The sequence below is a fragment of the Agrilus planipennis genome, unplaced genomic scaffold (genome assembly GCF_000699045.2).
Source record: "Agrilus planipennis isolate EAB-ADULT unplaced genomic scaffold, Apla_2.0 scaffold464, whole genome shotgun sequence".
Taxonomy (NCBI): Eukaryota; Metazoa; Arthropoda; class Insecta; order Coleoptera; family Buprestidae; genus Agrilus; species Agrilus planipennis.
Genome location: NW_020439144.1, coordinates 7600 through 23370, shown reverse-complemented (window position 1 = coordinate 23370; position 15771 = coordinate 7600). Strand labels below are relative to the sequence as shown.

Here is a 15771-nt window from a genome sequence, read left to right as displayed (position 1 = left end):
TTTCTAATACCTCTTCATTTCTAAAAAAGAAATAATGATTTAATTTTTGGAACCATGTTCCTTATCGCATTATATGACAACAAGGAGCTAGCCAGCAAGACCCTCATGAATTCATTTTTATTCCCTAGTTTATTGGCCGAAATTTCCTTATCTTTATGGAGAAAATGGGATGTTTAAGCAAAGAAAATTTTATATGGCGCAAAAAAGGTGGACCTTTTTTAAGTTAGTCTCAAACCTTCGGCATGGGTGGCAATTCATACTCAGGAAGAAATAGCCTACTTTCTGCCCTAGGTACCTAATGTATGTCATCTCCAAAAGACTAGTAAACGTATCTATTATAATGAAATCAAACTGCTAGTAATAGGTTAATTACAGTTGCCTTATTTTAAATTAAAAATGCATACATAATGGAAAATTCCTTCATTATATCTCAAAATGTAAAATTTTCCTCAAAAAAGAAAGAAACGCTTGTAAGCAGAGAGGCTCATAAACCGATCTAAAGTGTTAAGCGTCACCAAAAAACACATATGCTAAATATTACTCGAATTTCTAAATTAACCTTTCGCGAGCATAGAAGTGGCTTCTTTTTATTGAAGGCGACACGACCCTGCGCTATCCTTTGCTTTATATCCCTACTACTCCTTCCGTCCTGACTTATCTGGCATCCTAGATACCTACCTAAAATCGGCCACTTTTTCTAATTTTTCGTCTGCTTTATATTCGCCCTTTCCGTACTTTTTCTTCCCTTGCATACCAGTATTTTTGTTTATTTTCGTACAGTGCTGTGTTTTGTTAATACCTGACTACCTAGATACGGAAAATCAGTGACCGACAGGGATTTTTGATGATGATTAAAATTGCTTGCTATATACATAGTTTTTTGGGTTTTTTATAAAGAGGAACTCTGACCAGTTTTCGTGTAAATGTAGTTCGTTTTTTTTCAAAAGAAATCGAGCAATAATATTTAAAAAAATGAAACTTATAAACTATGGATCCAATACACATAGAAGTTGTCCTACCAGCCTATCTCGCCTATTTCTTATTAACTTCTGCTTAATTACATAAAAGCCAAAATTGCTTCAATCACAAGTACAACATCAGGGAAAGTGTCATCACTCAAAACGAAATACTTGTCATTTTTCAATTAATTGTAGTTACTTTAGAACATCTTTGTTGTTATTCTTTTAATGGTAAATAACGGCGATAAGATAGCTGCAGAATAAAATAATGCCTTATACATACTTAAATACCCGTTTCCAAAGACAATATTATAAACAACTAAATAATACGTATCAGCCAATAAAAAATAATGAGTGGATAATTGCATCATTAACAAATAGCGTACAGGGGGTTATCGGTAATTTACTAATTAATTAATGATCCTCGATAATTTTTTAATATAAAAGCAGTAAAAATCTACTGAAGCACCATAGTGAAGACTTCCACTGCTACTACAATGAAGACTGCATTCCTTTTGACCTTAGTGGCCTGCTCTGCCCTCGCTGCGTCCGTGGAGCAAACGACCCCTTACGTCCACAACTCCCATTCCTCCAGCAGCCGGGGAAACCATGTAGGAGTTGGTAGCTACGGATATGGACACAACCAACAGTACCCATTCGGGGGATACCAGCAGCAACAGTATCCATATGGAGGCTACCAACAGCAACAGTACCCATATGGAGGTCACCAACAGCAACAGTACCCATATGGAGGTCACCAACAACAACAGTATCCATATGGAGGCTACCCACAACAACAGTATCCATTCCAACAACAGTACTCATCCGTAGGATACCAACAACAGTACCCATTCGGAGGATACCAACAACAGTACCCCTACAGCCAATTGAGTCAGCAGTACCTTTCAGTACCCGTCCAAGCCCTTCAAGTACTCGTTCAGGTCGAACAGCGTCTCTACTACATCCAACAACAACTGGAACACTACCAACAGGCATACCCACAATACCAATGGCAACAATATGTACAGGCCGTTATCAAATACCTAAACCAAGTGCAAGAACTCCAGGCAACTTTCCAAAACTACGTTCAGAACAACGAAAGCGTTCCTTCCCAATACCAAAGCCAAGTGATCCAATTGTACAACCAGATCTACAGCCTCTATCAACAAGTTGAATACGTCTATCAAAACCAAGTGTACTACGGTAATCAACAAGGTTCCCAATACCCATCGGTCTTCCAAAAGCTCTTCCCTGGCTACCAAGGACAATATCAATACCAATACCAACAAGGAGCACCAATCCATTCCTACCCATGGAACTCATACCAGCGTTATTCCTCAAGGAACTATCAGCCATACCAACAGGTAGCAGTAGAAGCGTTTTAGAAATATAGAATAATTTACCTTTCATTGTAATTTAATGCATTTAAAATAACATTTCTTTTCTCTTAACATTTTTCTGTATAAAAGTTTAGTTTTCAACTTACAATAAAAGCACATTGACAAAACTAAAATTTCAATTATTTAGTTTACAAAACAATTCAACAGGATTATTTATTACCTTTCTAATGTTGGAAAGATTATCTTCTCCTATACAGGACCATATCTCTAGTTACTATCAGATCCAAACCTAATGGAGTTTTCTATTATGATTTTATTATTTATTTCTGTTGCTACTTTCGATTGCAAGGTATCTCAATAATTTTGTAACATTAATCTAATCTACGTAAAAATTAGGGTTCTGGAAATTCAAATAGAAGACTCTTTTGGCAATGAGAAGCAATACTAGAGTCATATCTTCGAAGAGGATATTAGGGTTTATTGATCTATTCGGTACAGCATAATCCTATTTGAAAATAAGTAATAACACCATTTGAAGAAATAATACTATCAATAATAAAAATGACACTACAAGGCATTATAAAAATCCCATCAAAAAAATCAAAGGAAACAGTTACTTCACGAGTAACAGTCAAGAAAAACGTACATAACTAGTTCCTACATCTTGAAGACTATGTACATATATGGAGTCCAATCTATGTATATAATGAAAATTTAATAACCGTAGAGAGCGCTGTGATTGTTATGAATATAATTTAACAAATATGATGAAATCCTATAAATTGTTAGTTACTAATAGTGGTTGATGTTAATAGGTAATATTAATTTGAAATCATTTTTCGATTTTTGATCCACTACAAACTTCCTCAAATTAATGAGGAAGCTTAGTGGTCAGAACATTGGTGCGTAAAGTCAAAGGTCCCGGGTTCGATTCCCGGCGGGGGTGTGACAACAGCAACAAGAAAAAATATTTTCCTTATTAATTTGAGGAAGTTTGTAGTGGATCAAAAATCGAAACATGATTTCAAATTAATATTACATAATAAATATGATGATTTATTCCATCTGTAAGTTAATAATGCATTTTCTCCTTTCATTTAACTATTATTTTTGGCATGTAATGATATAGGTTAATGGATTTTTGAAAAGATCGCAGAAGTGTCTATCATTTTATGAAATTTTCTGGATGGTTTTCATAGTAATCAGATTCTATTTACACCTGTTGAAGTAACCCTTTTCTTATTTTATAAATCGCTAAAAAGTAAGGTCGAACTTACTTTAAACTTTCCACAAGTATCTTCTGCAAACCGAATAAAAATGCAACAAAATATTAGGACAAAAATACTAAGAACAATCCGTGGTGAAAGTATAAGAAATAAAAAATATACAAAATATATAATAATATACCTATAATAAAAACTTACCAAAATCAGAAGTAGGTGGAAAATAATAGACCTCGCAACGTCAAAGGATATCCTGCAAATTAAAAAACAAGGTTTAAAATCTTACAACTAAAAGCCCACCGTTTTTATCTAACTATAAGTTATTGTGTATCGGGTCAACAGTTTATAAATTTCTCTTTTTTTTAATATTAATGCTTGATTTCTTCCAAAAACAAAACTACAATAAATTATACTAAAACTGGTCAGAGTTCTTTTTCATGAAAAACCCTAAAAAGGATACATATTCCAAGAAGTTTTAATCATTATAAAAAATCGCTATGAGTCATTGATTTTTGGTATCTAGGTAGTCAGGTACCTTAGGATGGAAGCAGCAGTAGAGATACAAAACAAAGGATAGCGCAGGGTAAAGTCGCTTTTAACAAAAAGTCATTTCTGGGCTCTTAAATGGTTAATTGAATGTTGAAGGTAAGTATATGTTTGGAGCACGATCCTGTACGGGTTGGAAGGTTTCGAAATGTGGTGTTACAGGCGGATGATGAGGATACCGTGGACAGAGGTTAGAAATGAGAAGGTATTGAAAGGAATAAGACAATAGAAATCACTATGGAAGTCAATAAAAAGTAGGCTAGATAAGTTGGTAGGATACCTTTTCGGGCATAAAGGGGTAGTCAGAGTCATATTAGAGGCAGAAACAGGAGTTAAGAGGAGTAGAGGTAGACCTAGGTTAGATTACTGTTCGCAAACAGTTAAGGATGTGGGTTGTTCTAATTTCCGGAAAATACGAAGATTAATTCAGGGTAGAAAAAAATGGAGGTGCGTGTCAAACCAGTCCCAGAACTGACGACTCTATGATGATGAAGATAAAAAATTATCTTTCTCAACTTATGAGGAATGATCGATAATTATTATCGATGTTGTTGTTTATTTAGGATTTGTAGATAATATTGTGCACAATTTTCAGCTTTACAATTAAAATCGCATCATGACAGACCTGCTAAGTGTATTAGTACAAGTCGGAAAAATTCTTCTGAAGTGAGATTAATTAATATAAAGTAATTAGGTTGTTAATTACATTCCTAGCACGGCTTTACCGAATCCATATAAGGCTTGAGATTTTCTAACCTAGCCAATAGTTCAAATTCAATTTTCTACAAACGAAATAACACAACTCTGAGTGAAAGCCGTATACAGTAGAATTCGCTTATAATGACGTCGAAGGGAAATGACAAACACTTCATACTAAGCAGGCGTCATACAAAACATAGTCTTAGAAAATAAACAACTTTCTATTTTGGTTAGTTATTTAGAAGAACGATGAATTGTAATATCAATATACATAACATATTTTGTCATTTTTACAGGAGGAGTAGGAAGGGTCAGAAAAATGAGCGAAAATGTTATTATTAATCATTTGGGTCAGTATAGCCGGATATGATTTCTTAAGAATCAGTCTTATTAAACGATGTCATTTTAAACGGAGTCATTGTATCCAAATTTTTCTATAGAGAATTTAATATGAAAACCAAACTTAACACTGCAAGTACTTCATATTAAGCGGTTGGTCAATATAGGCGGAGTCATAATAAACGAATTCCACTGTACTACTTTTTACCTTTAGCACTGCTTTACTGATAGTAGATATCTTTTAGAAATCGTTTTTTTGAAACATTTTTTATAATATATTGCTCACAATTCTATTTTGTATTTTTAATGAAATCAATAAAAATAACTATCTGCGAATCTTATTCAAAGTTCAGCGTAAATAAAATTTCCACGACATATTTTTTGCGATAACGTTTATTTCAAGTAATTAGTGAACGCGTATCAACTAAAAAAAAAAACAACAAACGCCTCAATAATTGCCCTATTAACAAATAACGTACAGGGGGTTATCTATAATTTACTAATTAATTAAAGAACATTGATAATACTGGATATAAAAACTGAAGACGCCACAATGAGCTTATAACACGTATAGCACTATTGTAATTCAAGCCAAAGTCCACTGTTACAATGAAGACCATACTTCTCTTCTCTCTGTTTGCCTGCGCCGCTCTTGCTACTTCTGTAGAACCAAGATCCCACCACTACAACCCTTCCGTCAGCGGCCACGGCTACCACAACTACCCTGTGGAAAGTAAGTATAAATTTGGATATCACCAACAATATCCATTCGGGGGATATCATCAACAACAATATCCACATGGAGCCTTCCAACAACAACAATATCCACACGGAGCCTTCCAACAACAACAATATCCATATGGAACATTCCAGCAACAGCACCCATTTGTAGGATACCAGCAACAGTACCCATTCGGAGGATACCAACAGCAGTACCCCTACAGCCAATTGAGTCACCAATACGTTTCAGTACCCGTCCAAGCCCTTCAGGTACTTGGCCAGATGGAACAACATCTCTACCACATCCAACAACAACTCGAACACTACCAACAGGTTTACCCGCAACACCAATGGCAACAATATGTACAGGCCGTTATCAAATACCTAAACCAAGTGCAAGAACTCCAGTCAACTTTCCAAAACTACGTTCAGAACAACGAAAACGTTCCTGCCCAATACCAAAGCCAAGTGATCCAATTGTACAACCAAATCTACAACCTCTATCAAGAAGTTGAATACGTCTACCAAAACCAAGAGTACTACGGTCATCAACAAGGTTCCCAATACCCATCGGTCTTCCAAAACTTCTACCCTGGCTACCAAGGGCAGTATCAATACCAACACCAACAAGGAGCACCAATCCATTCCGGTTTTGGCGTTTCTTACCCATGGAACGCATATCAGCATTATTCCTCTAGGAATTATCAGCCATACGAACAGGTAGCAGTAAAAGTTGCTTAAAAACATTAAACTATAAAGCTCTTTTAATCAGTATATTCCATAAATGATGGTTTATATGTAATTAAATACGTTTTTGAATTGTTTATTTCTCATTTTGCATCTTTCATGTAAGCATTTCTGCAACAATTAAAGGTGCAAGTTGTGAGGAAATGGAACCACACAAAGAAAATAAAATATTTCAGTGGAAACTTATGAGCATTTTTTTTTGTATTAGAATAATGAAATATAAACTCCATAATAGTTAGATAAGCTAGACGGTGAAAATAAAAGGATCATACATGAAATACAAACGAAAACTATTGAAATATTCACTTTCATTATCAACAACATTAATTAAAACATTTTGTTTTCTACAAGGTATCGAAAAGAAAGCACTCAGTATTAGTTTAGAGAAAAGAAGAACCTCTAAAGAATTATCATAAGATAACTTAATCAACTTGTATACAAAAACTTATAATACATTCATGTATGAGCATGAATTTGCCTGTATCATATGTGTTACAAGAAATATTACTGTTATTACCTTTTAATAGAAATTTGCCACCAAAAATAAATTAAAAGAGAAAAACGATGAATACTTGGACTCTCTCCCCTCCCAAAAACATTCAGCTTCGTGCATGGCAGCTATTGTTTATATAAATAAAAAGATTTAATAGTAACTAGTTAGTAAGTAACATTGACCCGTGTACTTCTCGAAAATGATAACTACGATAAGTGATTTTTCTGGGATATCATCAGTACTATAACGGAGCAGTCATTGCATAATAACGAACAGCTACAGAGGGGATTATCAAAACGAAAATGATAACGTCTTGTATAAAAACGACAAAAGAAGACGTTAAAACCAAGCGCTGTGTTTTCGTGTTCGGGCTAACAATCATGAAACTAATTCTGTTGTTGTCATTTTTATTGTGCCTCGGTTTTGCTGTTCCTGCAATCGGCACCATAGTTCTTGCACCTTTTAAAACTTCTACATCCTCATATCGTGGCGTCAATCCTGTATCTTCTGAAACTACTACATCCTCATATCATGGCATGAATCCTGTAGCTTTTGAAACTACTACAACCTCAAATCATGGCATAAATCATGGCATGAATCATGACACTTCTGAAACTATTACATCCACACATCATGGCATGAATCCTGAGAATTCTGAAACTATTACATCCACACATCATGGCATGAATCCTGAGAATTCTGAAACTACTACATCCTCACATCAAGGCATGAATCCTGACACTACTACATTCTCATATCCCTGGAAACCTACCTTGTCAAGTACTGAGAATGAGCCTGGTCCCCATCAACAAACAAGAAAAATCTCCACCTCTACCCAAGCCCTTCAAGTACTTGACGAAGTGGAACACAATTTGAAATATCTCCTACAAAAACGTGAATATTACCAGGAGATGTTCCAATCGTTATGGGAATTATTGGATGATGCCTTTAAGAAATATCTAATAAGAATTAATGATTTCCAAACCTACTTTAGAAACCGCGTTGAGAAGAACCAACAAGAAGTTTCTCCCCAAAATCAAACAGATATAATTCAGTTAGAACGGAAGGTCAACGATTTTACCAAAGATATACAGCAGCTACGTAAAAGTATTGGACACATTGTAGGGTATCAAGGACCTGCTCATAACTTACAACAGTTCAATCCTGGATACCGAGGACAATATCAACATCAGTTCAGCTTTCCACAGTATTTTAGACACGGAAGATATACTCCTTTCCCAGTTCACCAAGGAAACCTGTGGAACTTACATCAGAGAACACCACCTGGCTTAGGTTACGTAAAAATTTACCATCCAATTCCCAGTTTCTAATGTAAACTCTAGTAAAAAGAAACCAACTTGAAATGAAAATGTATAATGTTGTTATTAAATATATACTGTTTCCTCGATGTCTAGTATTTTATTAAAAGAAAATAGTCTCATGAAAGGGTGTAGTTACCGTTAGTTTATTGATCTCTGTTTGAGTCATGCACCCACCCGATTTAAGACTTTTATTACTAATTTTAATAGTTACGAGGGCGACTACCTTTAACGTTAAAATTGAATTCCTTCCCAAAAGATTTAAACTGCTACTGGTTAACAATAAGTTTGATATTATATTTTCTTATCAAACTTTTTGATCGAGTTTTAAAAAAATTCACAATGCAAGAAGAAAGTCTACTTTAAGGGTATTGTTTTGTTACTAATTCCTGCAATAGCACAAACCAAAACAAAATATTGTACTATTTCAAGAGTGAGTAATTACGTGCTAAAATTATAGAAGTGTCCACTTAGTGGAATTACCCCTACGCTTACTTTGCGAAGGCTCGTCTACCTTCCTGCTATAGTCAGGAATCAGAAACAAAATTAATTTCATGGATTAATGGAAAATCGTTAATATATAAAGAGATGGACTACCTTGCTCAAAATTAGACAACTTGTATCACAGAAACGTGTACTGTTTGTTACATATACACAAGTATATGGATATAAAATAAATGCTAATAGTAAGATAACGAACTATTGTCCTATCAACGGTTAGTCATTAAAGTAGCCGTCAGTATCGGTGGCGATTTTATAAATTTTGGGTATTCATATTCAGAATTGTACCGAGGAGGATAGAAAAAAGGGCGGAAGAACTATTAGGGGAAGATCAATTTGGGATTAGAAGATATAGAGGAATGCGGGAAGTCATTCTAGCTTTACGGGTAACAGTAGAGAAAACGATAGAAAAAGGAATGAGTGTGTACATAGGATTTATAGATTTAGAAAAGGCTTTTGAAAATCTTATATGGGATAAGATGTAAATATAGGTACTTAAAAATGTAGGAATGAGTTAGAGATAGAAGAGTGATACTTAGTTTGTATAAAGAGCAACAGGCAGTTATAGAGCTGGGGATGCAACGTAGAGAAGTAAATATTAGGAAGGGAGTCAGGCAGGGATGCACACTGTCANAAACAAAAAAAAAAACAACAAACGCCTCAATAATTGCCCTATTAACAAATAACGTACAGGGGGTTATCTATAATTTACTAATTAATTAAAGAACATTGATAATACTGGATATAAAAACTGAAGACGCCACAATGAGCTTATAACACGTATAGCACTATTGTAATTCAAGCCAAAGTCCACTGTTACAATGAAGACCATACTTCTCTTCTCTCTGTTTGCCTGCGCCGCTCTTGCTACTTCTGTAGAACCAAGATCCCACCACTACAACCCTTCCGTCAGCGGCCACGGCTACCACAACTACCCTGTGGAAAGTAAGTATAAATTTGGATATCACCAACAATATCCATTCGGGGGATATCATCAACAACAATATCCACATGGAGCCTTCCAACAACAGCAATATCCACATGAAGCCTTCCAACAACAATATCCATATGGAACATTCCAACAACAGCACCCATTTGTAGGATACCAGCAACAGTATCCATACGACCAAATGAGCCAACAATACGTATCAGTACCCGTCCAAGCCCTTCAGGTACTTGGCCAGATGGAACAACATCTCTACCACATCCAACAACAACTCGAACACTACCAACAGGTTTACCCGCAACACCAATGGCAACAATATGTACAGGCCGTTATCAAATACCTAAACCAAGTGCAAGAACTCCAGTCAACTTTCCAAAACTACGTTCAGAACAACGAAATTGTTCCTTCCCAATACCAAAGCCAAGTGACCCAATTGTACAACCAAATCTACAACCTCTATCAAGAAGTTGAATACGTCTACCAATACCAAGAGTACTACGGTCATCAACAAGGTTCCCAATACCCATCGGTCTTCCAAAACTTCTACCCTGGCTACCAAGGGCAGTATCAATACCAACACCAACAAGGAGCACCAATCCATTCCGGTTTTGGCGTTTCTTACCCATGGAACGCATATCAGCATTATTCCTCTAGGAATTATCAGCCATACGAACAGGTAGCAGTAAAAGTTGCTTAAAAACATTGAACTATAAAGCTCTTTTAATCAGTATATTCAATAAATGATGGTTTATATGTAATTAAATACGTTTTTGAATTGTTTATTTCTCATTTTGCATCTTTCATGTAAGCATTTCTGCAACAATTAAAGGTGCAAGTTGTGAGGAAATGGAACCACACAAAGAAAATAAAATATTTCAGTGGAAACTTATGAGCATTTTTTTTTGTATTAGAATAATGAAATATAAACTCCATAATAGTTAGATAAGCTAGACGGTGAAAATAAAAGGATCATACATGAAATACAAACGAAAACTATTGAAATATTCACTTTCATTATCAACAACATTAATTAAAACATTTTGTTTTCTACAAGGTATCGAAAAGAAAGCACTCAGTATTAGTTTAGAGAAAAGAAGAAACTCTAAAGGATTATCATAAGATAACTTAATCAACTTGTATACAAAAACTTATAATACATTCATGTATGAGCATGAATTTGCCTGTATCATATGTGTTACAAGAAATATTACTGTTATTACCTTTTAATAGAAATTTGCCACCAAAAATAAATTAAAAGAGAAAAACGATGAATACTTGGACTCTCTCCCCTCCCAAAAACATTCAGCTTCGTGCATGGCAGCTATTGTTTATATAAATAAAAAGATTTAATAGTAACTAGTTAGTAAGTAACATTGACCCGTGTACTTCTCGAAAATGATAACTACGATAAGTGATTTTTCTGGGATATCATCAGTACTATAACGGAGCAGTCATTGCATAATAACGAACAGCTACAGAGGGGATTATCAAAACGAAAAACGATGAATACTTGGACTCTCTCCCCTCCCAAAAACATTCAGCTTCGTGCATGGCAGCTATTGTTTATATAAATAAAAAGATTTAATAGTAACTAGTTAGTAAGTAACATTGACCCGTGTACTTCTCGAAAATGATAACTACGATAAGTGATTTTTCTGGGATATCATCAGTACTATAACGGAGCAGTCATTGCATAATAACGAACAGCTACAGAGGGGATTATCAAAACGAAAATGATAACGTCTTGTATAAAAACGACAAAAGAAGACGTTAAAACCAAGCGCTGTGTTTTCGTGTTCGGGCTAACAATCATGAAACTAATTCTGTTGTTGTCATTTTTATTGTGCCTCGGTTTTGCTGTTCCTGCAATCGGCACCATAGTTCTTGCACCTTTTAAAACTTCTACATCCTCATATCGTGGCGTCAATCCTGTATCTTCTGAAACTACTACATTCTCAGATACCTTTTCGGGCATAAAGGGGTAGTCAGAGTCATATTAGAGGCAGAAACAGGAGTTAAGAGGAGTAGAGGTAGACATAGGCCATATGGAGGTCACCAACAGCAACAGTACCCATATGGAGGTCACCAACAGCAACAGTACCCATATGGAGGTCACCAACAACAACAGTATCCATATGGAGGCTACCCANCATGGCATGAATCATGACACTTCTGAAACTATTACATCCACACATCATGGCATGAATCCTGAGAATTCTGAAACTATTACATCCACACATCATGGCATGAATCCTGAGAATTCTGAAACTACTACATCCTCACATCAAGGCATGAATCCTGACACTACTACATTCTCATATCCCTGGAAACCTACCTTGTCAAGTACTGAGAATGAGCCTGGTCCCCATCAACAAACAAGAAAAATCTCCACCTCTACCCAAGCCCTTCAAGTACTTGACGAAGTGGAACACAATTTGAAATATCTCCTACAAAAACGTGAATATTACCAGGAGATGTTCCAATCGTTATGGGAATTATTGGATGATGCCTTTAAGAAATATCTAATAAGAATTAATGATTTCCAAACCTACTTTAGAAACCGCGTTGAGAAGAACCAACAAGAAGTTTCTCCCCAAAATCAAACAGATATAATTCAGTTAGAACGGAAGGTCAACGATTTTACCAAAGATATACAGCAGCTACGTAAAAATATTGGACACATTGTAGGGTATCAAGGACCTGCTCATAACTTACAACAGTTCAATCCTGGATACCGAGGACAATATCAACATCAGTTCAGCTTTCCACAGTATTTTAGACACGGAAGATATACTCCTTTCCCAGTTCACCAAGGAAACCTGTGGAACTTACATCAGAGAACACCACCTGGCTTAGGTTACGTAAAAATTTACCATCCAATTCCCAGTTTCTAATGTACACTCTAGTAAAAAGAAACCAACTTGAAATGAAAATGTATAATGTTGTTATTAAATATATACTGTTTCCTCGATGTCTAGCATTTTATTAAAAAAAATAGTCTCATGAAAGGGTGTAGTTACCGTTAGTTTATTGACCTCTGTTTGAATCATGCACCCACCCAATTTAAGACTTTTATTCCTAACATTAAGTCTGTTTGCCTGCGCCGCTCTTGCTACTTCTGTAGAACCAAGATCCCACCACTACAACCCTTCCGTCAGCGGCCACGGCTACCACAACTACCCTGTGGAAAGTAAGTATAAATTTGGATATCACCAACAATATCCATTCGGGGGATATCATCAACAACAATATCCACATGGAGCCTTCCAACAACAACAATATCCACACGGAGCCTTCCAACAACAACAATATCCATATGGAACATTCCAACAACAGCACCCATTTGTAGGATACCAGCAACAGTACCCATTCGGAGGATACCAACAACAGTACCCCTACAGCCAATTGAGTCAGCAGTACCTTTCAGTACCCGTCCAAGCCCTTCAGGTACTTGGCCAGATGGAACAACATCTCTACCACATCCAACAACAACTCGAACACTACCAACAGGTTTACCCGCAACACCAATGGCAACAATATGTACAGGCCGTTATCAAATACCTAAACCAAGTGCAAGAACTCCAGGCAACTTTCCAAAACTACGTTCAGAACAACGAAAACGTTCCTGCCCAATACCAAAGCCAAGTGATCCAATTGTACAACCAAATCTACAACCTCTATCAAGAAGTTGAATACGTCTACCAAAACCAAGAGTACTACGGTCATCAACAAGGTTCCCAATACCCATCGGTCTTCCAAAACTTCTACCCTGGCTACCAAGGACAGTATCAATACCAACACCAACAAGGAGCACCAATCCATTCCGGTTTTGGCGTTTCTTACCCATGGAACGCATATCAGCATTATTCCTCTAGGAATTATCAGCCATACGAACAGGTAGCAGTAAAAGTTGCTTAAAAACATTAAACTATAAAGCTCTTTTAATCAGTATATTCCATAAATGATGGTTTATATGTAATTAAATACGTTTTTGAATTGTTTATTTCTCATTTTGCATCTTTCATGTAAGCATTTCTGCAACAATTAAAGGTGCAAGTTGTGAGGAAATGGAACCACACAAAGAAAATAAAATATTTCAGTGGAAACTTATGAGCATTTTTTTTTGTATTAGAATAATGAAATATAAACTCCATAATAGTTAGATAAGCTAGACGGTGAAAATAAAAGGATCATACATGAAATACAAACGAAAACTATTGAAATATTCACTTTCATTATCAACAACATTAATTAAAACATTTTGTTTTCTACAAGGTATCGAAAAGAAAGCACTCAGTATTAGTTTAGAGAAAAGAAGAACCTCTAAAGAATTATCATAAGATAACTTAATCAACTTGTATACAAAAACTTATAATACATTCATGTATGAGCATGAATTTGCCTGTATCATATGTGTTACAAGAAATATTACTGTTATTACCTTTTAATAGAAATTTGCCACCAAAAATAAATTAAAAGAGAAAAACGATGAATACTTGGACTCTCTCCCCTCCCAAAAACATTCAGCTTCGTGCATGGCAGCTATTGTTTATATAAATAAAAAGATTTAATANGATGTGGTGTTACAGGCGAATGATGAGGATGCCGTGGATAGAGAAGGTTAGAAATGAAGAGGTATTAGAAAGAATAGGAGAACAGAGGACTCTATGGAAATCAACAAAAAAAAATAGAAACAGGAGTTAAGAGAAGTAAAGGTAGACCTAAATTAGATTATTGTTTGCAAATAGTTACGGATGTAGGTTGTTCGAGTTTTAGGTAAATCCGAAGCTTAGCTCAGGATTGGAAAGAGTGGAGGTGCGTGTTCAACTAGTCTTAGGACTGACTACCTTAAGATGATGATCCCGTAAGATTCAGTTATAAAAATGTGGAACCAGATGCAGAAGCGGATCTGAAAACGTATGCGGAACTTCTGTAATTGCGGAAACGGATACAGAGGTCTGTTGCAACACTAGTATAGGTACTTCCTTAAAAGCAGGCTAGATTCGTACGAAGGAATATAAGAAGTGTATTAGAAACTTAGTATCCATTGTTTTTACTTCAGCAGTTATCAATTTCATCAAAATTCGCATTTTGAAAATTCTTGAAATTCTATGACATGATTAGTTACTAATAGTGGATTAATATGCAATATTAATTTAAAATCATTTTTTCGATTTTTTATTTACCCACTACAAACTACCTCAAATTAATGAGGGAAAAATTGTTGCTGTTGTCACACCCCCACCGGGAATCGAACCCGGGACCTTTGGCTTTACGCACCAATGTTCTACCACTAAGGATTCGATTCCCGGTGGGGGCGTGACAACTCAACTGGACAAATGTTGAACATTATTGAATATTCTAACTAGTTTTTATACAAAACGCCTTTATATGGTGTCAGAAGGTATCCCACCACTCATACATAATGGCTCGTGAATATTTCTAATAGTTCACGAACATTCCCAAACGCTCTCAACTCTTCTGGTCCACCTCATTTCGGTAAATCATAGCTGAGTACAATCCTACAGAAATTCAAGAACATTCCAGCTGAAGACCATTTGAAAAACAGAGAAGAACGTTCCACTAGATTCTTACACTTAGCCTGAAGGGCTGTTTGGTAGCCGATAGTCGGTTCCCACCAACCTAGAGAAATATTGAACATTAAAGGAAATTCTAAACATTTTTTATTTAGAACACTGCCGAAATATATGAAAATGTTCTAATATAGGAAGCCAGTTCTACTACTTATACGTAATGACGTTTGATTGTGGGGTGGTAGGTGGTGCATCCGCAAATCCACCAACCCACTAAAATTAAAAAGATTTCGAACATTATAGGAGATTTGAAACAGTTTTTGGAACACTGTGGAGAAAAAAACTGAAAATGCAACCACCGTAGTGCATGACAGGAGAGACAGGAGACTTGAGGTAACTGTTACA

The 15771-nt window shown here is 35.7% G+C and overlaps 1 protein-coding gene across 5 annotated transcripts; it reads left to right on the top strand.

Moving 5' to 3' along the window:
- The first annotated feature begins 1417 nt into the window (after positions 1–1417).
- Positions 1418–13942, top strand: LOC108743395 (RNA polymerase II degradation factor 1-like). 5 transcript variants are annotated; one of them, XM_025977825.1, is made up of 4 exons: positions 1418–1682; positions 11884–11913; positions 11944–11981; positions 13160–13942. In XM_025977825.1, the coding sequence occupies exons 1-4, from the start codon at positions 1457–1459 to the stop codon at positions 13748–13750; spliced, it is 885 nt and encodes a 294-aa protein (XP_025833610.1). In that variant the 5' UTR covers positions 1418–1456; the 3' UTR covers positions 13751–13942. The 5 variants fall into 5 exon arrangements, with proteins under 5 accessions (XP_025833610.1, XP_025833611.1, XP_025833612.1 ...); XM_025977826.1 differs by lacking the exon at positions 11884–11913 and having other exon boundaries at positions 11914–11981; XM_025977827.1 differs by having other exon boundaries at positions 11884–11981; positions 13214–13942.
- The last annotated feature ends 1829 nt before the right edge of the window (positions 13943–15771 follow it).

What these genes read in the sequence shown, in the direction of transcription:
- LOC108743395 (XM_025977823.1), top strand. Translation starts at nt 1,457, where the DNA reads ATGAAGACTGCATTCCTTTTGACCTTAGTGGCCTGCTCTGCCCTCGCT. An exon ending in GCAACAGTACCCATATGGAG is followed by an intron (nt 1,683 to 11,883) that starts GTCACCAACAGC and finishes GGCCATATGGAG; the next exon opens with GTCACCAACAGCAACAGTAC.